At 44.7% G+C, this 27,602-nt stretch overlaps 1 protein-coding gene across 4 annotated transcripts in view; it reads right to left on the reverse strand.

The window, feature by feature from the left end:
* LOC147677997 (meckelin-like) overlaps nucleotides 1-27,602 on the reverse strand; it is a 275,453-nt gene that overhangs the window by 159,398 nt on the left and 88,453 nt on the right. For all 4 annotated transcript variants that reach the window (XR_015302475.1, XR_015302474.1, XM_086945878.1 and 1 more), the window contains exons 8-9: nucleotides 6,584-6,684; nucleotides 2,053-2,143 (exon numbers count right to left, since the gene is read on the reverse strand). Coding sequence is in view for 2 of the 4 variants with exons in the window: in XM_086945878.1 (XP_086802004.1) it covers nucleotides 2,053-2,143; nucleotides 6,584-6,684 (192 nt within the window). In the remaining 2 variants the exon portion in view is untranslated. The remainder of the gene's footprint in view (nucleotides 1-2,052; nucleotides 2,144-6,583; nucleotides 6,685-27,602) is intronic.

Consider the following 27,602-nt stretch of genomic DNA (forward strand, 5'->3'; position numbering starts at 1 on the left):
CGATTCGGTAAAAGGGGGGAAACATTCAAGGGTGTCACTTTGACACCCTGGTGCACCCCTGAATTGTGCATGGGTGCACATGTATGTCTGCCACATGGCACTGTTATTAAATGCAAAAAATTGCTTTTTTTTAGGGTTTTCGTAATTTACCACCAACTTGTAGTTGGTGGTAAATAACGAATCCTTACAGGTGAAAAGCACTCACTTGAGTTCTTCCTACATTTCAGATTTGGTAATTCCGAATCGGTATTTAAGAATTCGGTTTACCGACTCGGTAAATTACCGAATCTGAAATGTAGCCACCTACATCCCAAATGCCTAATACCAGACGGTAACTCCCGAAATTCTGTAATTTCGGCCGTTACTGACCGGTATTAGGGTTCCTACATCTGGCCCATTGTCTTTTAAACTACATCTTCCAGGCGACCATTAACAAGTATGGTGTAAGGCACCTCAAATCCAAACCTCTCCATTTGGAGCTCATGATCATAGAAGAACATTGATTCACTGTCAATTTCTATGGCTTTATTATTTTGTTTGAGAATCCTAACCACTGATAAAGCCCATGGAGTCAAGCATGTGCAAGGAGGATGTGGAAGGAATTTGTTCCAGACTGCTCCTTCAAGGAAGGTCAAAACTCAGTTAGAAATGATTAGTCCCAATCTTTATAGACACAGTTGAGTTTGGAAATGAAAGAATTGAATGCTACCCCCAGATATCTCATTGGTTTTGAAGCACTGGATGGAGTTTTTCTATCAAGAACGTTTTGGTTGACTTAAATATCCATTAATAGATGATCATGTTACATCATTTGACCAAAGCTGCATTAATCTTGTTGCCGTAAAGCTGGAAACAAACAAATTATACTAATAAAACATTTTGCAATGAGTTATCAGTTCAGTTAACTAATACTGAGTGAAAAAAAGTCTGGATCATGTTGAGAAGTTCGCTAGTAACGATGTCCATAAATATGATCGTGAAAGACCTGGTTGTGTCACTTTCAATGTTAACCTCAGCTACCATTAACTTTTAGAGAATTACTTTTTGGCCTTATTTACAGGTTGTGTGGAGTTAAGTGTCCAAGTGAAACTTTTCTCTACACAGTCATCAGCAGCTCAGTGTTCCAGCACCCGGATTTCCTGGGTGCAGGAACGCTGGACTCAAGGATACTGGAGGGAAATAGTCAGTAAAATTGCTTTGGGAAGGGGACGGCACCCCGACCCTCAGCGAAGGCATGGGGCAGCATGTAATGCTCTACCATTGCCCAGATGTCATCTTTTCCTTGTAACACTCAGCCTTCCAATCACCCTAAGTTCGGATTGCCTTGAACACAATTTACTTTCAGTTCAAAGCAGGTGGTAAACATGGGTGTCAAACCACCTGAATTGGGAATTCCATGTGGAATACCAGATGACAAATCCAGGACCACCTAGTTATTCCCCATTATGTGGGAGTTAAACAGGTAACAGGATTCCATACAGTATTAACATTCTGGCCACACATTATCTCCTCATAGAATCCCACAATACTTGTAGTCGGGGACAGGATGAAAAGCACAATAATACAATGCACAAATCTGGAACTGAATAACCATAGAGGTGGTGCTCGGTCGGAAGCGAGACAAAGGGAGGTAACACGAGGTAGATGGTAGCGGTTTCTGGTACTTATAGAGATATTAGATATGTCACAGGGAAGGAAAATGCAGTCTTGTACTTGTAGTCATTGATAAAGTCCATGTCAAGGCTCCTTCCAAATTTGACTTAAAACTAGCTCTGCCCTCTCGATGGCCCATGGAGGGGAGAGGGCTTTGGGTTGCTTTTCATGCACTGTACCTTCAGGGAATTGATAAGCTGCACTGTCCTTCTCAGTTTCCTATTAACCTTTTAGCCACACACCAAATGCACAAATTATATTTGTATGGTGGAGTGCCAAAGAAGGAACTAACCCGCCACCCATTCTCCCAGCCCTAAAAATAATCAGCCCTTCCACGAAGACAAAAACTTCACCTGTGCCCCTTCCCAGGCAGTCTAGACCCATAACCTAGAATCTTACCGTGTCATTTCTCTGGAATGAGAGGGTGGTTGGGGCAGTGGCCCCCAGAACAGCCCCTGTACTGGAGTAATTCAGGCTTGGCAAATAATCACTTTTAAAAAAAGAAAAAAAAAACATTATTTACCATGGTGAACTAGTATAATACTTTCATATTTGGCATTAATTTCCTTAGAAAAAGAGTTTAGAGAAAAAAACGGCCAATTCTTCAGTCTCATATTTCTGTTTTATAAAGAGTAGGAGATGCTTCAGTATTGCCTTGATACTGCCCTAGCCGGCACCCTCGCCCAGTGATTGTACACTCCTACCCATCTCAGGGGTTCTCAGGGACATTCTCCTTGATGTATACACACAAGAGGAGTGGTGAGGATTTATGAGGGAGCAGCGAGGGCAAACTCCCCAGCTCAAGACTTAATACACACAGAGCCCTTAGGCCTTACTCAACAAAGTAATGTCAAGGAAGGGAAAAAATTACTAATAGGGGGGATTTCCCTTTTAAGAACGGTTTCCTCCAACCACCAAAGGTGTCATTCTTCATCATGGGGAATCCTTCTCGCATCTGCGTCCAGACCACCACAACCAAGACGATTGATATTGGTACTGATAAACCTTGGGAACTGACAGCACACTATTTATAACAGCTAACGAGTGAAATATCTCATTAATTGTCCTTGTTGTCAGATACATGGGAATGATCCCCCATAAAGTCAGAATCTGGATATTGGAACATAAAAGTACCATCAGATGTGAGAAGCAAACTAGACACTTCCTGGAGATGAACCGCCACCCAGATGCCATGAGATGTACAGTCTTAGACAAACCCAATGTACCCCCCACTACACCCAATGTGACCAAGAGACTACGGAGCATCAAACAGAGATGGATATTTTGTCTTGGTACCTCAGAAAGTGGGCTTAATGATGACATACCATGGTTAGCCCTGACTTAGACACTCACACCAACCTCATGCAGAATAATGCCAGACCAACAACCTTTTGAACGTCTAGGTCCAGTAACTATTATGCACATAATACCTCACACATGACTACGCCCAGCCCTATTATAAGCATGGGATTCCACACATTGAGATACTGAAAAAATATATACTGGTGTCCATGTGTGCACGTCCCTGCCTGCTGGTCTCCATATTTTCCTTTGTTACTCCTTTCCAAGCCCAACCTTGCCAGCGCACAGTTACAACAAAGTACAATTTAACACAACTACTGAGGCGTGTCATATGTATGGTAGAGCTTTTCATTCTTTGGAGTGTGGGGGCAGTGCTGGGTTTTTCATTAATCGAGCACACAGAATTAGTGATGCACATGGATTCGACCCTAGACTAGTTTCCTAACTACTACTCCCATCAACACTTGGGACTCTTACCGTGATCAGCCCTAGTTTCTGTTATCGGAGAATGGTCAAACTACATTTCCTGGCATGCCCCGGGCTGCTTCCAGGAAGCAGTCACAAGGTTAACAGTCACCGCCCTCGATATTAGCATAGTCGATCGGGCTTGCATTCGCCGAAGTTCACAGTTCGAGGGCACACACAACGGCTTCCCCTAGAATATCAGGAGTAAGTTGAGGAGCTACATTGGACAGGCAGCATCCTATACATGAATGGGTTACATCCTATTTGACTCTAGAGACGTGATGGGGAGTTAGATCAGTACAGAGTTTGGGAGCGAGGGAGCAGTTTGTTCTTAGTCCCCTCCGGCAGAAAGAGCAATGCTTGCAGTTGTAGGAACCCTACTTTGACCGTGGGCCGACAAAGGCATTTAAACGAGCTCCCTGAAGCACATGCCTTTGCCTCAGACGCCTACAAAATACGAGGACACTGTGGGCAGCATCTGCTATGACTGGTAATGAGTGATGACTAAGGAGTGATCACAGTATCGACGCGCTCCCTTCAGCCATAGTAGATTGCCATCAGATGGATGCTTTTAGCAGGTACCCCAAGCACACATATCATACATCACTGATGCAACTGAATTAAGCAATTTTCATACTCCTTCTGGAAGTTGTGTACTCTGGGTCAGAGATAACATATCCTACATACGTGAAATCCCTGCACTTAATAACTATGTACTGGTGGTAACATTATCCGAGAAAACTCAGAAAACGCGTACTCGGGCATCATTGATCATATGAGTTAGTTCATGAAAACAGCACTAGTCATGGACGCCACCTCAGCTATCCTTCAAAAGGTTGGTGAATAGACGGCAGCACGGGAATACCACCATGAGACCTATGCTAGATTTATTGAGTGCAATTGCCTCATCCCATAATACACAATTAATCTTTTCAGCCAGCCATGTTTGTGCATTTTAACTACAACCCTATCGCACAATAGAGCTTGATTTGGTCTCCACTTCTCTTTTTATGTTTGTCAATCCGATAACATTGGGTAATATTTCTTTTAACGCCACAACCTTGATTTAATAGGTTGGAGGAGCTGGTGCATCTTAGGCAATCTGCCTAGGACAGATGTGTCATTTTACCATAGTTCTGCAGGTGAGTGACGTAATTCGTAGATATTTTGCTACAAGGACATAATGTGTCTGAATACACCACACATCCTTTGCGAAATAATAGGCTTGTGTTTATTTCTTTAACAAGTGATGTTGATGAATTTAATGTTGTTTCTGCATACTTTGGAATGTCGAACATGGGATAATGTATAGCACATTTTCAAACTGATTTAATTCCGCAGTTTGTTGTTTATGTCTCACCCGCAGGTCCTACTGGTGAATCCATTTGTTTAAACTGCTTGGATCACTGGTTTAGTATCTCACATCCAACACGCTGATGTGTTGTTATCTTTCTTTTTTATTATTCACTTTCACTCAGCAGTAGCTATTACAGAGATCCGGATGAAAGCCACAACACTATCTAGGTCTTAGGCTGAAACATGTCGGTCACTCAGTACAACTACTTCTAACCTCTGCAGTCGTATTCTTTGCTCTTTTTTTAACCCTAGCACAGGGTAGCAAGAATAAAACTCAGGAGGCTAACCTTGTAGGTAGTTTTATTCACTCATTTTTTTGCACTGCACTTTTCCCATCATCCCATTTGCTCACATTGGTACCCCTCTATCTAAAAACATCCCTGAGCTCCCCCATTGCAGCAAAGGGGTTGTAGCCTGCATTATGATTAGGCTTTATGATGCGAGGAGGAGTCCCCATGATGAAGCATGACACCTTTGGTGTGTGGGGGAAACTGTCCTTAAAAGGGAAACCCCCCCTATAAGTCAGTTTGTTTCCCTTCTTTGACATTCTCCTTTATGTCATTACAGCCATGGTGTCCCTGTGTGCCCATGCCAGTCACAATGGGGGAACAGCTGGAATGTTATGCCCCAAGCCCCACTCTTTTCAGAGTCCTTTGCTGACACTTCCAAATGCACTTACAGACAGCAAAAGCAGGCCTAGCCTGATTTTGTGATGTAGAATTGATGAGGCAGGTAACATTACTTGCCAACAGGTGGCTTAATATACTGGAGCAGGCTCAAAATGTGTCTCTCCACATTGTTTTTCTTTTGCAGGTGGTACTCATGAACACCAGAGGAGCTCTGCATGACGTTATGGACCCGGGCCCCACAAAAGCTTGTGACAGGCTTCGCTTGGCCACTGATGAGGTTTTTGACCCCCCTCAGACCCACGACTGGGCGGAACGCATATGGGACAATATAATAAGGTGGAGGGAACACAATCATAATTCATATAAGAAGAAGAAACAAAAGGATATTGGATTTACTTTGTGTCATTGAAAAAATACACTTTTTATAACCTAGACATAAATAAATGGTAAAACAACTAGGGATTATATGACTTTGGAGTATTTGTCTCAGGGGTCTTCTCTGTCTGAGCCTGCAGAGTCCTTGCATGACTTGATTAAGCCATTCAAGAGTGGGATGCGTTAGCTGGTATATTATTAAGGTCAATTGAGGATCATGTATTCTCATTGCTTTCAATAGGTTAATGCACATTGTTGTAATGTAATGTGAATTTGTAGAGCATGGCTAATCACCCGTGAGGGTATCCAGACACATTTAGGTTCTAGGTTCATTTGAACCCTTCCACAGTACTGTACATGGACCATATCTAGAGGATGACAATACTTGACTTCAGACAGTAGGAGAATTTATAGTAAATGTAGATTATTGCAGGTGTAGAAAAATGTGAAGGTCGTCCCAGGGATATAATCAGAACTTCAATGGAAAAAACTATTGTATGTGACGCAGTGGTAATAGAGTTCATACCAACCCACAAACCTTTCATCTAAACTACAGCTGTCCAGTCAATGAGTGAGCAGTGGCCTTCTTCATGTGCGGAGTCGTGGATCGGGAATCCCCAAGTGGTAGAAGAAGTAAATAGGAGGACAGAAAAAAGGAGGAAGAGTATACGGACAATAGAAGTTTAATGAATCAAACATTCAATGAGTTAAATGCCATGGAAAACCTAGAGCTGCATTTTACTTACAATGCTAATAAGATTTAATATGTTAAGGTACAGAACGGATCCGGCAGTGGTACTCACGAAAAGGGTGTGTATAAAGAAAGAGCGTCCTTGTTTGTAGAGATGGCACTCATAATAATCATGTTCAAAAACATCTGGCATGCAGTCACATTATTGTAGTCCTAGAAAGAAGAGAAGAGAGCGCGCTCCATCAAGATCAGATAAAATGAAGTACCATAATACTAGTTATTCAGTGAACATATGTCACATAGTCAGTTTGTGCTTATTTGCTCAATAAAGTTCTGCAGTGTACCTGTAGGGTTGGAGTAACATGACATGACAAGCAGATGTGGTGAAAGAACTGGCTCTCTGGAGAAGTTGCGGGAATTCGGTACTCCAGGATGGGATGGGGAGGTAGGTTGCTAAATGTGGGCGGGGGGGTGTGGGGGTAGAGGACATCTAGAGGGGATGATGGGACTAGGTTACCTGGAGGAGATCGGGGACCTAGGTCTCTGGTAAGGAGAGGGTGTGGAAGAGAATACCTGGAGCAGATGTAGGTATCGGATAGGGGTAGAGTAATTGTGTGCTTTGAGGAGTGGGAATGGGAGGTTTAAGGAGTCAGGCACCCAGGCTGTGATGAGAAATATACCTCATGGGGTGGAAGTACCAGCAAAGATCTAATGCAGATTCCTGTTGCTGGAGAAAGGCTTCCAGTGGAAACAGGAATCAATTTGCGTAGTTAATGATCAGCAAGATAGGACAATAACATGATACTTCATAAGTTAGAAAGGAAAGATTGGCAATCTTCATGCAGAATGGCCTAGTGCAGTGGGGCTGATAAAACACAAAAATTGTAAAATCAAGGTATTCCACAGCATACTCTTTATACACTACCATCAAAAGGTTTTGCTTTTACACGGGACAATTGCATCACTCATTGCTCACAACAATTCACCTCCCACAATAGTCATTTAAAAGTAGGAGAGAATCTTTCTGAGTTGGTCGAACCTTCCGTATTTGACAACAGTGTCCAGTAACCAGTTGAAGAGCGTGCTGCAATATTCTATGGTTTGTGGCAACTTCCTCTGACCAACAGACTGTGAGGGAAGACATAGACACTGCACTGCCAACACTACCCAACATCAGTGAGAGCGCCAAAGACTCTAACAACCATGACGTACACCACACCCAAGTGATCAAGCTCTTGGCGTGAAAACATTCCATGTCTCAACATACTGCCAGGGTTGGTGGCAAGTCGCAAGATGAGTCCCTTCCTTGGATGCATCTGTGGTTAATGCACAGCTAAAGTCAGTGGTTAGGGGCAGAGAAGCGCCAGGAGCTACACAACAAGAAACTCCCGACCTCTGAACTTCAAGCAACAGATGATATTAGCATCATCCGCACGGCTGCCAGATGTGCAAGAAATTTATATAATCTCTGAAAAATAGTGACTATCTTTTCTACAAAGATAGTATTTTACTTTATTTGTATTTATTTAAAAGGTTTTATATAGCGCTGGCTAGACCCGGAGGTATCAGAGCGCTTTACATGAGTATCAGAACATAAATTGCAGGTTACAATTGTTACAAAGGTTACACAGTTATTAGAGGCTGACAAAATAGTGACAAGTAAGGTTGAGACAAACAAAAAATGACATATACGTAAGGGTAGAAGCAGGCACGGGGAGAGATTCAGGGGAGGAGGGGGTAAGAGCAGGGGAGGTAGACAGAGAGTGGAGGAGGGAAGAGGAGGGGAGGGTGAGAGACACAGCATGGAAAGAGGAGGGAGGGGTGACAGGGACAGAAACCGATAGACGAGTCAGAGCTGCATCCAAAATCCAGTAAGCTGTGTTCCCAGTGGAAGTGGTACCAGACCGGGTCCAGTGAATTGAGTGGGTGAGGTTCCCTGAACTTTTTAAGCCGGTGGTGGTATATACTGTGCTAATGTAGTCCTTGTGAGGAAATCCATGTATCAAGCCAAAAGAGCATCATAAGCCTCTTTCCAGACAGACAATTCATCAACTTGATGAACTGGAGCAAATCCAAAAGTCGACTGATGAGGGGAGAAATATCTCTGTTAGCCTCCAAGATTCAACCATCGGAAAAAATTTAACTTTGTAAGAAATCCCATTCAGCAAAAAAAAAAAAAACTACCTTTATCTTTCGATACGAAATACAGCAAGAGGAAAAGATATGAGAAAAATGTGCATATTATAACCAAAGTGTTTTACAGTTTGAACTAGTAAGATAGACCACACCTTAACATGCTCATTATCAGCTAAATTAAGAACTCTTGGTAAGGAGGACCCACCAGTTCCCCACCTGCCTCAGTCACCTCCCGAGCCAGCACAGATCCTGTGTGCCACATGAGTCAGCTCCATTCCTTTTCTCTCGTCCGGGTGGGAGTAGCTTTTTTTTCTCTGCTCCCGCCAAGTCTAGGAGCAGGCAAGTAAAATGAGAAAATAAAGTTTGTATTCCCTGCCCGCAGTCTCCCAGGCAGGAAATACCAGTGTCCTATGGGTTTGGGGTCTCAGAGGCCAGTGAATGGCTCGAGGAGGTGTGGAGGGGCCCGCACGCCATCCCATCCACATTTTTTTTTTTAACTGATTGTTCTTAAATCACATTACATCCCACAACATTTCAAGGGCCAGAATGGGGAATAAAATCATCACACCCTGTAAAAGCCTAAATATCAAAGCACCTACGATATGACATCCACTTACCCCATACCTTTGCATTTTTTTTCGGTCATCTCCGAACCATATACACCGCTCTCTCTTGCATGGCGAACCAGTCGACCACCTGTCTCCAAAGGGCTCCTGGGGGAGGACAGGCCAACTACCCCCATTTAGCAATATATCTCTTTGCCAATACCACCCCAATCCCCACCAAGCTACTATCCTCAATGAAGTCACAGACCCCTCCAGAAGTTCCAACAGAAAAAGCACAGGGGAATGTTCAATAGGTCTTTCAGTCACCCTCACTCGTGTGCCAAGTATCATAGTCTAGTACCGTGTGATGACTGTACAATTCCATACCATGTCGTAGAAAAGAACAGGCGTCTCCAAACAGCGCCAGCACACCGATGACTCCAGCACGCCTGCACTCTAAACCTGCAACTGCGCCATATAAGTTGTATGCAAATAGTTGAGTAGGATGAAAAGAAAAAGGCATTTATTGTGCGCAATACAATTACCCGAAGGTGTCAAGGCGCTAGCTCATCAAGTAAACATATATCATAGGGTCTGAACTCAGGGTCAAAGGTTAAACAACCATGTATTCAGCGCCTTCCTGAAGGTCAATAGGTTAGTCTCGTCTTTTAACCTTTGGGGAAGAGAGTTCCGAAGTTTGGTTGTCCCGACTAGAAAGCTTCAACCACCCTAAGCACTTTTCTTGAAGCTAGGGATCACGAGATTGTGAGCTTGAACTGAGCGTAACTGACGTGGAGGAAGATACAAGTGAAGATTTTGCTTGGAAAAGACTGGCCCTATGTCATGAGTTGCATACTATGCTATGCAAAGGGCTTTACACTCAATGCGTCGCTTCACTGGTAACCAGTGTAATTCTTTTAAGGCTGCAGTGGTTGATTTATGCTTAGGAATATTCAACAAACGACGGGCAGCTGCATTTTGCACGATCTGCAGTTTAGTCAGGCATTTGGACCTGAGGTTGATGAAGAGACTGTTGCAATAATCAGCTCTGGATAAGACCAAAGCAGTGATCACCAGCTTGCAAAGATCAGAAGGAATAAATAGGAGAATCTTTCTCAAAAGTTTTAACATATAGAAAGATGCTGAGGTAATCTTGTTCACATGACTTTCAAATAAGAGCTTTGAATCACCCAGGTTTTTTGCTTTGTTTGAGGGGGTGGACAGAGGGCCCAGTTCCAATGGCCATATGCTTGAAGACCGAAAGGTGGTGTTGCTACCAAAGATTAGCACCTCAGTTTTGTTGGAATTCAACTTTAGACAGTTGGTAGCCATTCAGTCTCCAACTTGACGGAGGCAAGTATAAAACTGAGATGCCAAACCCGATGGTCACCCTGTCGCCGAAACCACAATTTGGGTATCATCAGCACAGGACATTGTTGAGAAACCCAGTGATCTAATCAGCTACACCAATGGTGAAACATAGATGTTAAAAAGGGTAGGGCTCAATGATGAGCCCTGAGGGACCCCACAAGGTAGTGTAAAGTTGTGTGACTTAATTTCAGAAAGCGCAACAAATTTTTCTCGGTCAGACAGAAAGGATCTAAGTAGGGTGAGAGTTTTTCCTTTTATGCCTATCCTCTCAAGGCATTCCAGTAGTTTTGTATGACTGACGGTATCGAATGCAACAGAAAGTTCAAGCAGCAGGTCCTGGAAAAAAAGGTCCTGGATTACTGGCCTATTTTAACCTCCGGCCCTCATGAGATGTTTTCAAACAGGTATCCCCCCCTAACCTTTCCAGTTTTCCTTTTAGGGCCCTGTCCAGCACAAGAATAAAAGGATTATGATCATTAAAATGAGACCACTTGGCGTTATAAAAAATTACTTGATGTAGGGGAGGGAGGGTAGGGGAGATAAATATCAAATCTATGATGCTATCCTGCCCTTGAGCTTTAAAAGTGGGAATCCTCTCATCTGTATCAATAAAACATGGTTCAAAAAGGTCTACTGCAGCCAAGAGCTCCTCCAAACATTCCCCATACTGTGTGTGCTCAAAATGGGGAGTGCACGAATTCGTCGGTCCTAAAAAATCTTCTCCCTGGCAGTTCAACTCACAAACATGAATGTTAAAATCGCCCATAATTAGAATAATAAGTGGTTTGCCTCAATCTGTACTCCTCTAAAAAACATTTCAAATTACATTAATGTTCATTTAAAAAGCTATCTCTCCTGAGTTATAAAAATTGACAAACAACAATTTAGTCAAATTATGAGCAGTAAATTCAATTGTGAAGAAACTACCGTAGATTGGGGGTCTGTAGGGATATTTATAGACCACTCAGTATGCGTTCCCTAATATCAACAAAAACACAAAATTGCACACTGTGGTCCTGATCATATGTATCCACAGAATGTGCTTAGTTCCCTCTCTCATAACCAATGTAAAGCTGCAAAACTAACTGGGGGAGACATCCCTTAAGGATAAGAACCCTCACTCACCCGAGGGTGACATGCTTCATCATATGGGTCCCCCTTACCAGTGTTGAAATCCTAGTCAACACTGGGAGCTGCTACTCCGGAGTTTAAAGGAGGAGCTCAGAGATGTTTTTTGGGCAAAGGGATGATAATCCCATATGTGAGTAAATAGGTGTAGTGAGGTTAGCAGCACTGTGTGAAGGAAAGATAAGTGAATATAAAACTATCTAAGTGGATACACTAAGTACTTTATTGATGTGTTCCGCTTGACAGGATTAAAAAGTAACAGCACAGTGGTATAGAGGTAGAACCACTGTCACTAGGTGGTCGACATGTTTCAGCCTATTGATCCTAAGGTATCAGCGGCTTTCTTCAGGACCAGATGGAAAAAGTGTGATATTGCTGCTGCAAATTTGTATGTGACAAAAATATAATAAAGTAGAATTTTTATACTCCACCGGTATTCCTGTCTTTATTAGATGATCAGGTCGAACCCAGGTATCTGCAAAGTAAGTGGCAAAGCAAAAAGAAACAAGAGAGAGAAATGTATACACATCTATTTTAAATTACATATGTAGCATAAATGGTATGTCATTCATTTAATGGTGTAGGTTTACACTCATTGGGACTTACCCTCACTAGTAGGAAAATCCTGCCTCACCTCAACCTGGCTGGCTGCTCTGGGAGGAGGCCCCGCGCTATGGGGAGGAAAAAATATATAGATATTTATATATCTATATGTTTGTAGTGAATAAACCAAGATGTCTAGGCTAATCCACCATGTAACTTTCAAGTCTAGACTCAACAGATAGCAGGTAGGCTCACAAAGCACTCAACAGGATGCTCTAGGCACTGACCCAAAATATAAAATTGCTCAAGGGAAAGGATTGTGAGTTAAACAAATAACTAAGTTAAAAAATAGTTTAGAAGGCTCTAGTGACAAAAACCTTTCTTGTAACCCCAATCATTCTCCTAGTTCCTGAAAGACCGATTAACAAAGACTGCAGAAGTCTTACCTGTCCGTCGGTACCTCGTTGCTCCGGTAGAGCTAGCCACGGGAGGTACCGATCGGCAGGAAGACTCTGCGTTTATATCTGTGTTGTTAATTGCCCACAGCTGCAGAGGCGAGGGTCCTTCTATGAAAACGGGCGTCTAGTTAAAACGCCTGCATGTAGACTGTAGAACGCGCATGTGCGGGGGACAAGTGTAACCGTCCCGCACATGCGCGAAAGGCAGAAGTCAAGGATACATGCCCCTGTTTAGCGCGCATGCGTCAGGAACTCGTGCACAGAGTGTGACGGTCCTGTGCATGCGCGTAAGCAAAAGCCAATACCCCAACATTGTAAACCATCGCGCATGCGTAGGGAGACTCTCATTCAGCCTGCATGTATTCGTTCTATATTTAGGACGCTTTTGCTTGGCAGTGTCTTAGCGTCCAAACAAGAAGCAAATAGCCGGTAGAGATGTGTGAACCGCTGTAGAAACGTCATAGTAGAGAGTACTGGACAGGTCCTTGGAGGTAAAAAGGTGTTTAGGAGGTGAAAACACCAAATAACAAGAAATATGGGGTACCCTGCTGATATGAAGGGCTACCCACACTACCCATTTTTTGGCAGATTTCTTGCAGTGATAGGCTACCCTGCTACAATAATAGTGTTACATGTTCAGCCTCTTCAAGTCAGATAATGCTATGATATATATGCCAATTGTATATACCACAACAGGCTCCAGAATAACTGACGACTACTAAAGTGGTCAATGAACCAAAGGGTTCTACAGTAATAGATGTGTCTCTGCTGTATAACCTACGAGTCCGTAGTATAAGTATGTAGTCTCAACAGAGTATTACATATAATGTGTACTTCCCATGATATCAAAGACCCTTCTAATTAGAGTGAAGACAGCCTACGGTGGTCAAGATGTCACGGTCTTATAGAGCCACCCATGGTATATCGTCGTTCAGACCTAAGGTATCTGTTTTTAAATTATATACCCACTTTTGCTCTCTACGCAGTAAGAAGTTAGTGGAGTCTGTCAAATGAGGCGCTATCCAAGGCTTATCCAGAACCACCCAATGTAAATCAGTGTCCTGATGTCCTTTATCAAGGAAATGATTAGTCAGTTTGGTTGAGCGTTTACCGCATCTAATGGTACACATATGCTCTTGGATGCGGGTCTTGACCCTTCTAGTGGTCATACCCACATATCTCAGTGAACATGGACACCAAACCAGGTAAATTAGATGATCACTATTACAGTTCGTATGTTTTTGTAGTTTCCAAGGTCTGGACGTACCTATGTCAATCTCTAGTGTTTTCTCTGTCTGTGGACACACAGAGCAGGTACCACAAGGAAAATGACCGACTACCGGTGGTAGGTTCCAAAGAGTACTCTGTGGTTGATTGTGCTTGGTACTGAGAGGGAGAGTGTGGACCAACTTGTCCCGTAAATTAGAACTGCGTTTATAGGCGAACAATGGGCGTGGTAGTATATTGTTTGCCAAATTTAAAATGCCCCAGTGTTTATTGATACTCTTCTTCACTGAGTTGGAAAAGCTAGAGAAGGTATTGACAAGCGTGATACGGTTATCTGTTTCTTTGGGAACCCTCTTCTCTAACAACGCGTCTCTATGGTTGTTGGCTGCTCTTTTCTTGGAATTTTGAATTAAGTGTGTGGGGTATTTCTTAGCTTTCAAATCACATGATAGAGCCTTAGCGTGTTGTTCAAACTCTGCCATACCGGTACAATTACGTCTAATGCGTAAAAATTGGCCGAATGGTAAATTTTCGCGAAGAGCTCGTGGGTGGTAACTGTGAAAAGGTAAGAGAGAGTTACATGAGGTAGGCTTTTTGTATAACTCTGTAACCAAGACTCCATTGGTTGGTTTTATCAGCAGATCTAAAAATGGAAGACTAGATCTTGAGCATTCCAATGTGAATTTTAGAAAATCGTCCTGTTGGTTCAGCCATTTGTGAAATGATTTGAGGGTATCTTGATTACCGCGCCAGATGACAAAAATGTCATCTATGTACCTTTTCCAGGTACACAGATGATTGACAAATGGATTAGTAGGTGTCAGTACAGTCTCTTGCTCGACTTTGTGAACATATAAGTTCGCCAGGCTGGGGGCACAGACACTCCCCATACAGGTACCAGAGATCTGTAGGTACAGCTGTTCTTCGAACTTAAAAAAGTTTTCTTTGAGCACCTTACTGGCACAGAACATCACGAAATCGATCGGTGTTATGCTATCCCAATTCTGGTTTTGTAGCATGGATTTAATGGTGTTTAAAGTTTGTTCTTGTGGGATACACGTGTACAGAGATTCCACATCGAACGACACCAGCCAGTCTTGTTCTGCATCAAATTGAAGGTCCTGGATCTCTGTAAGAAAATGCTTGGTGTCCTGGATGAACGTAGGCATTAATTTCACCAGTGGTCGAAGAAATGAATCTACGAATGTAGAGAGAGGTTCCAGTAACGATCCGATGCCCGAAACAATCGGACGTCCCGGTGGTGGTCTAGTGGCTTTGTGTATTTTGGGCAGAACGTAAAAATACGGGATAATAGGAGTAGTCACAATTAGGTACTGAGCCTCATGGTCGGTGATCCATTTATTCTTCTTGGCTTCTTCTACTTTAGCAGAGATCTCATTGGTCAATCGTTTAGTTGGATCCATAGTTAATTTTCGATATGATTTTGGATCATTCAGTTGACGCAGACATTCTTCTCTGTATGTGTCTTTATTCAAAAGGACAACCGCCCCACGCTTATCCGCGGGTTTTATGATCAGATCTTGGTTTGTTGCCAGATTATTGAGGGATATTTTCTCCATCCTGGAGAGATTCTGAAACTGATTCTGATTACTGGTCTTGATGGTGTCGAAGTCATAAAGCACTGCTTCTTCGAAGGCCATAATGCGGGCTGGAATCAGATGTGTCGGCGGATTGAATGTATGCGCAGGACCGTCACACTCTGTGCACGAGTTCCTGACGCATGCGCGCTAAACAGGGGCATGTATCCTTGACTTCTGCCTTTCGCGCATGTGCGGGACGGTTACACTTGTCCCCCGCACATGCGCGTTCTACAGTCTACACGCAGGCGTTTTAACTAGACGCCTGTTTTCATAGAAGGACCCTCGCCTCTGCAGCTGTGGGCAATTAACAACACAGATATAAACGCCGAGTCTTCCTGCCGATCGGTACCTCCCGTGGCTAGCTCTACCGGAGCAACGAGGTACCGACGGACAGGTAAGACTTCTGCAGTCTTTGTTAATCGGTCTTTCAGGAACTAGGAGAATGATTGGAGTTACAAGAAAGATTTTTGTCACTAGAGCCTTCTAAACTATTTTTTAACTTAGTTATTTGTTTAACTCACAATCCTTTCCCTTGAGCAATTTTATATTTTGGGTCAGTGCCTAGAGCATCCTGTTGAGTGCTTTGCAAGCCTACCTGCTATCTGTTGAGTCTAGACTTGAAAGTTACATGGTGGATTAGCCTAGACATCTTAGTTTATTCACTACAAACATATAGATATATAAATATCTATATATTTTTTCCTCCCCATAGCGCGGGCCTCCTCCCAGAGCAGCCAGCCAGGTTGAGGTGAGGCAGGATTTTCCTACTAGTGAGGGTAAGTCCCAATGAGTGTAAACCTACACCATTAAATGAATGACATACCATTTATGCTACATATGTAATTTAAAATAGATGTGTATACATTTCTCTCTCTTGTTTCTTTTTGCTTTGCCACTTACTTTGCAGATACCTGGGTTCGACCTGATCATCTAATAAAGACAGGAATACCGGTGGAGTATAAAAATTCTACTTTATTATATTTTTGTCACATACAAATTTGCAGCAGCAATATCACACTTTCTCCATCTGGTCCTGAAGAAAGCCGCTGATACCTTAGGATCAATAGGCTGAAACATGTCGACCACCTAGTGACAGTGGTTCTACCTCTATACCACTGTGCTGTTACTTTTTAAACCTGTCAAGCGGAACACATCAATAAAGTACTTAGTGTATCCACTTAGATAGTTTTATATTCACTTATCTTTCCTTCACACAGTGCTGCTAACCTCACTACACCTATTTACTCACATATGGGATTATCATCCCTTTGCCCAAAAAAACATCTCTGAGCTCCTCCTTTAAACTCCGGAGTAGCAGCTCCCAGTGTTGACTAGGATTTAAACACTGGTAAGGGGGACCCATATGATGAAGCATGTCACCCTCGGGTGAGTGAGGGTTCTTATCCTTAAGGGATGTCTTCCCAGTTAGTTTTGTAGCTTTACATTGGTTATGAGAGAGGGAACTAAGCACATTCTTTGTATACATATGATCAGGACCACAGTGTGCAATTTTGTGTTTCAGTAAATTCAATTGCCAGACAGTTTTGGGACCTCACATCTTCCCTCCTCATGAGCCCCTGAACACTTAAGCGAGAATAACATTAAGAGGCCCTCTTTTGCTCTGCCTGATGGGGATGGTTGTGCAGGAACGCTATAAGATTTAAACCCATCCACCCAGAAATTGTTTTCCATATCCCAGGTCTCCTGTAGACAAACTATATTGTAGTCTTTTAACAAATTAAGTCTTTTGGGATCCTATTTTTTGCTTCTCAGTCCCGCAATGTACCAACTAATAATATTACATGTTAGGGATTTCAATCTCATCTAATCCCTGCCCTTTGGTACATTCACAGATGTAGCTCTGTTGACAACAATGCGGTTTCAGTCAATCATTTTCATCTACAAAAGATAATGGGAGTAATGTATTTTGATCAGCTAAACTATTCCCTTCTTCAGACCTCTCAGGAATTATGGTTGGCAACTTTGGGGCACTTACTAGATTCCAATTAGACATAACAGGGTGGGTCTCCTCCCTGGGGTTTGGGCTGGGAGTGGGACGTCCTCGTCCATCCATTAAGAGCCAGGCCCCGGGAAGTTGCACCCGATGGCTGTTCCCCCTTGGGTGGTGGGCAGAAAAAGCCCATTGGCAGGGCCCTGATGCCCCCGACCCTCCTTGGGGTCACCCCTCAATAAATGTCCCACTATATCTGCACTGTCAAAGTTAACGACAATGCAGTCGGCTTCAATCTGTTTAGGTTTATGACCAACCTACCCCACACGTCTCGCCATTATGATGCGCGAAGGAACCTTGATCCTGCTTATTGGAGTACTGGTCACACCAATGGTTGGTTTTGCGTAGCAACTCCATTGTAGATTCCAAGCTGTGCTCCCTCAGTGGGAGAACCCCTGTAAGTATAGCAAGTAGGGGAGTGGCTTCTGGGGGCAGATGAAGTCTACTACTATTTATCACATTTTTATCCCCTTGGTTACCATGGCACCTGCTCTGAGGCAAAGGCTTGTGATTTGGCAAAAGACTTGGTGGTGTCTCAATATGGCAGCAAGTGATGCCCCCTGCCTGTCTCCCTGAGGTTGCATCTGAATTAGTTATAGAGTTAGGCTCAGTTCTATTCTTTGATGGTATTTGATTAACAGGATCCTCCCCCCCTGTTATCAACAATAGACTGCATTTGTACCCGGGGGAAGGGGTTGTAATTAAAGTTATCAGAAGTTTTTTTTGGGCCCTCTAGCTAGGTCTCAAGTTGTGCTAATTTTGCCATAATCCCCTCTACAGAAGTGTTCAATAAGACAATAATATCTTTAGCAATGTTCGAGAAAATGGGCTCCAGCCGTGAATTAAAAATTTGCACCAAAGCTTTCCAAACAGCTGACTGAATACATGAGTCCAAGTCTCCGGCCTGATTATGGATCATGTCAGCGGATAAGTGTCCAGGTTTACTTGGTCTTTTTTCCCCTTCTTTTTCCCTGGGTAATTCGAATGGACTTTCTGCAGGGATGCATCCTCTCTGAAAGTCTCTTCTTCCGTCTCTCCCTGGGTGCCCCTTGCAAGTCTATCAAAATGTGAAGTGCCTCCCCCCATGTTCCCTGTTCAATTATCAGCACTCTCGGCTCAATGGGGACAGGATTTTTGGGGGCTGTCTGGTACAATTGTAATCTTAGGGAGGTCAGGGCTTAGTCCCAGCTTAACCTCAGTGTTTTGAATTTCCTTATTCAAAGTCCCCATCGCAGAGGTCAAATAAGATATGACCGAGGCTGAGTTCCTGGGCACCTTCACTCTTGCACTCCACTGATCCTGGCTACATGGTTGTTTGCGCTTACCCATTATCGCTGGTGGATGGGTCTATGTGAAGGGGGTGGCCCAGCCCAGCCTCCTCTGGACACAGACGGGCCCGCCCTTCGCTGGGCACGCCCGGGCTCTTCCCTCGCTTCTGGGGCCCCGCGTTGTATTATGCACCTCGGGGTGCACAAACCTGGTGTCGGCGCCTCCTGGCGCGAAACAGGGCTTCCTGGGGGTTGAAGTCCTCTAAAGCAGCAAGGCAGGTTTGGCTGGACGCGGCTCTCCAGAAGCCAAACTGGGTGGCATCTAGGAAAGCATTTGTCCCGATATATTCAGATAGTGCTGTGTTCATGGCCCTTTCAACTTTCTTAGCGGGTAAAGGTAGTCTTGAAATTGGCAGATAACTATTAGGATCAGCCCCTTCCTAGATTAGCTTTCTTTAGAAGGGGAAGAACTGATGCTAGTTTCCATTTAGTAGGAAAGATGCTCGAGGAGAACATTTGATTAAAAATCGGGACAAGATAAGGAGCAATTGTTCCTGATAGAAGACGAAAAATCTTTGGAGGAGCTGGAGCCTCAAAGGGGTGACCTGCACCCCAGGAGCCATGCAAGCGTCCCTTCAGTCAGGGCATGAAGAGATCCAGAGAACTATGAAGGATTTATAGATCTTCAAAATCCTCTTCTTTTCAATGGGTCCCATAAGAGTCTGCACCTCCAGGGGCTGCATCCGGGAACATTCCCAAGGAAGTCACAGTGCTGCTCTAGGGCATGACGCAGTTGCAGGTATTTAAATAACTGAGACCTGTGCAGGTCAAACTCTTTCTATAGCATCTGTTAGGACTTAAGCTGTGTCCCCTGCCAAATACCTCCTACCGTTGAGATGCCTACCATATCTCAACCGCGAAACCCCGCTAGGGAGGAGACGTGATGCAATCAACCGCCCACCTAAAGGGGAGTCATGAGTAAAACCCCAAACCGGTCCCCTGTAGAGCCATATGCCAGGTCCCAAGAACCACCCTTGTAAGCTTGGGGACATGTGAAGGGGCAGGACTACCATACAACAGTCCCCTGATCTTATCCAAGCCCAACCTTGCAACTTCATGTCAGTTTGCAGGGTCCCCCTAACCCCACTAAGCCAGTTATTGACCATCAGCTGGCCACCCAATAGTAGAGGCACACATCCGCCATCCCCAGACCCCCGTCATAGGTGGTGTGAGTGCATTTCCCATAGGCTATACAGGGAGGTTGGTTGAGCCATTGGAAGGCCCAGATTTTGGCCTGTAGCTGGCGCCACCAGAGCTGCTACAAAAGCTGGGTAATTTTTCAATGTTTTAAACAAGCTGGGTAGCATCACCATCTTAAACAGTGCAGTGCGGCCCAAGACATTAAGAGGCCATTTATCCCACCGGGTGAGATCAGTCATCAAGCAGGTTAATAAGGGTCAGCTATTAAGACTCCAGGTATGACCCAGGTCAAGAGCTATGTACATTCCTGAGTATTGAAAACTCAGTCTGCTCACTATAAGACATTCCGACTATTCCATATCAACCGTCTGCCCAGTCAGGGGGACCAAAACTGATTTGAGCCAGTTAATGCTAAGCCCCATAGTGTCCCTGTAGAGGCTGATGATCTGCAACACCAGTGCAATCATGACAGTCGATAGATGTCACATCATCAGCACAGAGTGCAATGCGATCCTCTGTGCCACTCCTTAGTCAAAGCCCCAGACAAGATTGTTGCACCGAACCCACTCTGTCAAGGGCTCAATCACAAAGGCAGACAAGAGTGGTGACAATGGGCAACCCTGGCGGGTGCCCAAGCCAGTCACGAATGGGGCTGATAAGGTGCCACTGACCCAAACCTGGGCCCTGGGGTTAGAATAGTTTTTTAATAAACAAGGGAACCCCACTTAGTAGAACCTGGGGTGGAATGATGCTTTTTCAGTCACAATGGTTCAATTTTTGGCCTGATTAGGTCCTGGAGGAAAAGGTCTGGGAGGCGAGTATTTAATAAACGCTAGGGAGCAAAGACTGTAGGTATAGGTAGAGAAATTATTTATTTTGATCTTTTCTTTTTTAGGATAAACATAAATATTTATACTTATACTGTATTTCAGGTGCTCAGGTGAATAGTACGGTGCAGAACGTGAACAAAGTGAGCGAACTGTCACACAACAACAACAAGGTTAAAAAACAATTATATACAATAGAAAGAGTAAAAAATCCTTGGGTATGTCGACGGCGTTTCGATCTATATGGCTTTAGATCATCATCAGGACTGATGAGCTTCCTGAAACTTGCCAAGGCATTTCCAGGCAAGGATGATATTTTGATGCTGAAAGCTGAATTGGAGGTTGCTATCTGGAGAGAATATAATAGTTAATGAAAAGGTTCTCTCAATTAGATGATCCAGGTAGCGCTCGGTCACTTTAACTTAGACGAGGGTCCTACTTGGATTGAATGATTAGGCAGAGCGAGGGAATTTGTTTGTGCGCTTTCCTCGCTGTGGGAATTTCATTTAACAGGCGCCTAAAAAGTTGGATTTCGGCGATATTTGGAGCAGTAAGGGGTCTGTTTGAGCGCGTTCGTCGCTATGCACGTAACAGTTTTGGCGCCTAGAAATTAATCCTGGCGTATTCGCGGAGCAGGTAGGGGGTCCGAGTCTCTCACCAGCCGGTTGCTGGTGAGAGACTCGGGTGAGCAACCGGCTGGTGAGAGACTCGGACCCCCTACCTGCTCCGCGAATACGCCAGGATTAATTTCTAGGCGCCAAAACTGTTACGTGCATAGCGACGAACGCGCTCAAACAGACCCCTTACTGCTCCAAATATCGCCGAAATCCAACTTTTTAGGCGCCTGTTAAATGAAATTCCCACAGCGAGGAAAGCGCACAAACAAATTCCCTCGCTCTGCCTAATCATTCAATCCAAGTAGGACCCTCGTCTAAGTTAAAGTGACCGAGCGCTACCTGGATCATCTAATTGAGAGAACCTTTTCATTAACTATTATATTCTCTCCAGATAGCAACCTCCAATTCAGCTTTCAGCATCAAAATATCATCCTTGCCTGGAAATGCCTTGGCAAGTTTCAGGAAGCTCATCAGTCCTGATGATGATCTAAAGCCATATAGATCGAAACGCCGTCGACATACCCAAGGATTTTTTACTCTTTCTATTGTATATAATTGTTTTTTAACCTTGTTGTTGTTGTGTGACAGTTCGCTCACTTTGTTCACGTTCTGCACCGTACTATTCACCTGAGCACCTGAAATACAGTATAAGTATAAATATTTATGTTTATCCTAAAAAAGAAAAGATCAAAATAAATAATTTCTCTACCTATACCTACAGTCTTTGCTCCCTAGCGTTTATTAAATACTCGCCTCCCAGACCTTTTCCTCCAGGACCTAATCAGGCCAAAAATTGAACCATTGTGACTGAAAAAGCTGGGGTTAGAATAGAGCACCCAAACCAAGCCCCGAAATCGAGGGCCCAGGCCCACTTTAACCAACCAGTCCTCCAAAAATGTGCAACATAATCAAAAGCCTTCTCAAAGTTTAAAAAAAGAAGAACTGTCAGGTCCCCCAGCAGAAATAGACTCGCTAACACCATGTACACCCTATAGAGGCAATGCCTGGTACCTCTACGGGCATTAACCTGCACTGATCACGTTACATTAGCTACAGGAGTACTGTGAGTAGGCAGTTAGACAGTGCCTTAAGAAAGATCTTTACCTCTGAATTAATAAGCGAGATCGGGTGATATGACTCACATCTATGTAGTGGTTAGCCTGGTTTGGGCAAAACCACAATGGTCACCAAATCGAGCTCGGGAAGTAATTGCATTGTGCGCACCACCTCCGTTAAAAAGGCTGAGAAGGTGGCACATCAACTGGGCCTGGAAGTGCCTATACTAGTCCATGGGGAATCCATTGGGCCCGGAGTCTTTCCCGAGTTCATGTCCCAGAGGGCAGCAGCGATTTCCTCCGTCATGAAGACGCGATCCAAGACTGCCCTATAAATGAAGCACGGCGGGCAGTGGGATGTTGCAAACTAATAGACAGGCAGTCTCCTGTGGGAGCCACTCTCTGGGGCTGTATAGATCCCTATAGTAAGCTGCAAATGCTGTCACTAGATCCTTAGCCATTTCCTCCACCCCCCATCTCTGTCTTAATAGAAGGAACAACCCAGGAGGGTAACTCCAGTGTCGCCCACCAATATAGGAGCTGGATGGATTTGTTCTCCCACTCATAAATCCTGTACATCCAGGTCATCCAGCATTGGCGAGGTTACTCAAGTGACCAGTTGCTGAAGTGCCTTCCTCTTCAAAGCTAGTTGGTGTAGACCAGCTCCATCCATATTAACATAACTCTTATGTTCCAACTGAAGGATTCTAGACTCCAGTTTAGTGATCTGTTACCGTAAGACCTCATCACTCCCCTTATAAAAGCCTTGCCGGCCAACCACAGAATCCCTGAGGATTGTGCTGCAATTTTGGTCAAAGTAGCCCCCCAGCTAGTGAACAAGGAAGTCCCGAGACTCCTGATGCAGCAGAAATCAGGCATTGAGTCTCCACATCGGACGGGGCTCACAGGCTGTTTGTGAAAGGAGTGCGTTACAGGGGCATGATCCAAAATCCATCTGGGCAGAATGTGGGAACAGGAGGTGCCATGAAGATCGGATGCCAGAAGAAGGATTAATTGATTGTGGAGGAGGGATTTATGAGCTGCAGAGTGGTGGGTATAACCTGAAGTCACGGAATTCAGCACCCTCCATGCATCACAAAGAACCAGGCTCTCTGACCAGCTGTGTAACCCCTACCCTTGTTATCCCTGGCAGCACACAACCCCAATGAGTCTTCCCCTGGGACCATGATATCATTAAAATCTCCTCCAATGAAGGATGTCCCATGAGGGAGTCAGAGAATCTGCATCTGCAAATCCCCAATGGATCACTGCACCAAGGTGGGAGGGGTATAAGGGATATATAATTCATCCATGCAGCATACTGCCCCAGAGAATCTAGATGGACCTGTGAAACAACCAAAGGGAATGTTTAATGTAGGAGAATTGCTGTACCTCTGGACCCCTGGGTGTGGTGTGCATGAAAAACCCATAGCGAGCCAGAAAGGAACAATTGGTGCCTAGCAGGTGAGTGTTCCTCAGGAGCAAGACTGCAGGGCCTGCCATTTGGAGAAGTGGAGCACCCCCCTCTTTTAACAAGATTGTTAGGACAGTTGACGTTCCACGCCATCAGCACATAATGGATCATTGCCTAGGGAGGGGACCTATGTAGCCAGTGTTAACCCAGGTGTGTGGGCGCCCATGTAGTAGAAAAGAAAAGTAGCGTGCCTGTGGTACCCTCCTTGTTAACAAACAAATGGCAAAAAACACAAGATGATGGATGGAATGTCGCACAATGGCAAAACATTCACCCCCAGTCACAGATCTGGGTTTAATCCATCGTTATTTTGCTCACCAAGCAACCCCAGTTCAGACATGGCCATATGCAAATCAGTCTTGACCCTGTGTCTCACGGGAACAGTCCAGCCCAAAATGCCAAGCCATGTCTTCCCTGGACGGGAATCAAGCATCCTAGGACCGGTTTCTGGATATCACCCGTCTTCTGCCAGGATAGCTTGACTCCAGTGGCTTAGTGTGCATGGGTCCCACGTCTGGGCATTCCCTTCCACATAGGGTGAACAGCAAAACACACAAGGTGATGGACGGAATGTTGCACAATAGCAAAACATTCACCCCCAGTCACAGATCTGGGTTTAATCCATTGTTATTTTGCTCACCAAGCCACCCCAGTTCAGTCATGGGCATATGCAAATCAGTCTTGACCCTATGCCTCATGGGAACAGTCCAGCCCGAACTGCCAAGCCATGTCTTCCCTGGACCGGAATCAAGCATCCTAGGACCGGTTTCTGGCTATCAGCCATCTTCAGCCAGAATAGCTTGACTCCAGTGGCTTTGTGAGCACGGGACCCACGTCTGGGCATACCCTTCCCACATAGGGTGAACAGCAAAACACACAAGATGATGGATGGAATGTTTCACAATCTCAAAACATTCACCCCCAGTTACAGAGCTGGGTTTAATCCATCGTTATTTTGGTCACCAAGCCACCCCAGTTCAGACATGGCCATATGCAAATCAGTCTTGACCCTGTGCCTCATGGGAACAGTCCAGCCCGAACTGCCAAGCCATGTCTTCCCTGGACCGGAATCAAGCATCCTAGGACCGGTTTCTGGCTATCAGCCATGTTCAGCCAGGATAGCTTGACTCCAGTGGCTTACTGAGCACGAGACCCACGTCTGGGCATACCCTTCCCACATAGGGTGAACAGCAAAACAGACAAGATGATGGACGAAATGTTGCACAATGGCAAAACATTCACCCCCAGTCACAGATCTGGGTTTAATCCGTCGTTATGTTGCTCACCAAGCCACCCCAGTTCAGACATGGCCATATGCAAATCAGTCTTAACCCTGTGCCTCATGGGAACAGTCCCCATGGCGAAGAAAGTCCTTCCAGGCCTTCAAACAATGGTAAGGACCCCAGCATAGCATTCAGAAGTCAGAAGATTGCAGGGGCAGAAGATTGCAGGGGTAGAAGGGCCATTCACCACTTCCCGTTTGCACCACTGGCCTCAAGGTGGGCTGCATGAGCAGCCGGAGCCTGCCCTCATCTCCAATATCCCACTCTGCACTTAGGCTGGGCCAGGTATCTTCCGGACCCCACCATGACACCCGCTTTACATAGGGTCCCCACAGCTCTGCTGGTATCCTCCTTGAGGCCATAATGGGGGATGAAGGGAAACCTCAAACAAAAAGCCTATGGTCCTCATCACCTTCAAGGGCTCTTCGCTGCACCCCACCTGTACCCGCACCACCAACAGTCCAATCCGCAATCCCCCAGACCCGCCACATCTCCTCCTGGGTCCCAGGGACACAGCAACTCCTTGGATCACCAAGTGGAGGGTAGGAGGAAAGGCCCCATCCCAGCCCTGAGGGCCTCTTCTTCACATACCCCCATGCAGGCCCAGGCCCACTCTGCTCAGAAATCGTCACCCCATGCACCACGCTGAGGTGGGGGTTCAGCGCAGCAGGGTCAAGAGCTCACGTCTCAATGGCTCCAGGGGGCCTTCATCCAATTGATGCTGGGGGGGGGGGGGCAATCTCCGCGTCCCCTCCACAAACACACATCTGCATGCCCCCCTCGCTGCTTGCCGTGTCACTCACTGGTCTGTTTAGGCACCATCTTGGGCTCGGTCGCGGAGGGCATGGTCTCAGCAGCTGGAATCACGGTGCTGCCCCCACCTTGGTAACCGCTACACGGCCCAAGAAGCCACCTCATTACAGGCAGCCACAGTTGAAAGGCTCCTGCTGACCCACCGAGCCTGTCAGCAGCATGATGATGGTGGATTTGGTGCAGCCAGAGGGAGCTCTAACAGAGAGGAGCCACAATCTTGGCCAAGCAGGCCGCACACCCCCCTCCCATGAAGTGAACATTTAGCCCAGAGGGATGGGGCCCCAGGAGCCTCTATCAGGCATGGGGAGAGGGGCTGAATTCCCCCTCCTGTAAACTGAAAACTCCACGGGTATGGTTCCCAGGGCTTTTATGAAGCTTGGGGAGAGGGGCTGTATGCCATCCCCTAAATAAGACATCAGTGACACCCGGGGCTTGGACCACCCCAGGGTTTAATAAAATAATTAAATCATGTAGATCCTTAGCAAAATTACAGTGAAATAAATTGAAAATAAATTACATGTATGCGTGGAGGGAGTCATGGTAGCCATACTCTGACGCCTGTTATAAGTTTTTTTAAAGTTTTTTATTTATATCAGGACAGGGGAATCAGTCCCCAAGTCCTGAAATGGCTGCTGCCATATCTTTGATGTTATCTTTAATTCTGTTGGGTCTATGGATCCTACGGAATGTGATATATATACATACATTTTCTCAAAAACTACTGAACATATTTACACCAAATCACATAAAAGCATGCTTTCTGGACCAAATTCTAGCTTTCTGCTAAATTGGGCATTATTTCGGTCAGCCGTTTTCACAATATCTTTGTTCAATTTTCCTAGGGAAAACTGCATGGGGAAAACACGTTTAGGATGAACTTTTTGGGGGGTAAGTTTTGTGAAGATTTGTCAAACTGGGGCAAACTTATTAGCAAACCAAATAATGATTTTACAACGGTTCGAGGTCCTAACTAAAACTAACTAATGGTGACCACCACTCGTTAATAAATATATTAGTTGAAAAAAAAACAAAGGTTAAAGTGACATTGTAGTTAGGGGAAAATGTCAGTTTAAGCGTAACATTTTTAAATAAAAAGAACACTTAAATTCACCAGTTATAGTTATTACAAGTAACTATAACTGGCATCAATTATATAATTTAAGGTGTTGCTGTGATGTTATCAATAATGCCTGTGTGACTAAAACCAAGCACAAGAGTGGTTAGATAGTATTCTTTGGTTAGTGCCAACACTCAAGCTTTACTTTGATGTGCTGCCTCGGTGCATGGACACATGCTGATAAAAACGATTCCGTCTATGAACCCAATTTATCAACTGTAAGAAGTGACAAGGATAGATTTTCGCTGAGTAGATTTAGATTAAATATGTTGCACCATCTACTGGCCTCCCCTAGTGGCTGGAGTGCCCCTGGCTCCCTGTGTGGATTGGTGTCACTACAACGCATGCTTTTACATCGCATGCCTTTACAACACGGTTTTTACCACGCAGTCCATTACAACACATAATGCTTTTAGGCGCTGGATAGTGAATTATTTAATTTACTATTCCAACTCCA

Source organism: Lissotriton vulgaris, chromosome 12 (genome assembly GCF_964263255.1).
Source record: "Lissotriton vulgaris chromosome 12, aLisVul1.2, whole genome shotgun sequence".
Lineage (NCBI taxonomy): Eukaryota > Metazoa > Chordata > Amphibia > Caudata > Salamandridae > Lissotriton > Lissotriton vulgaris.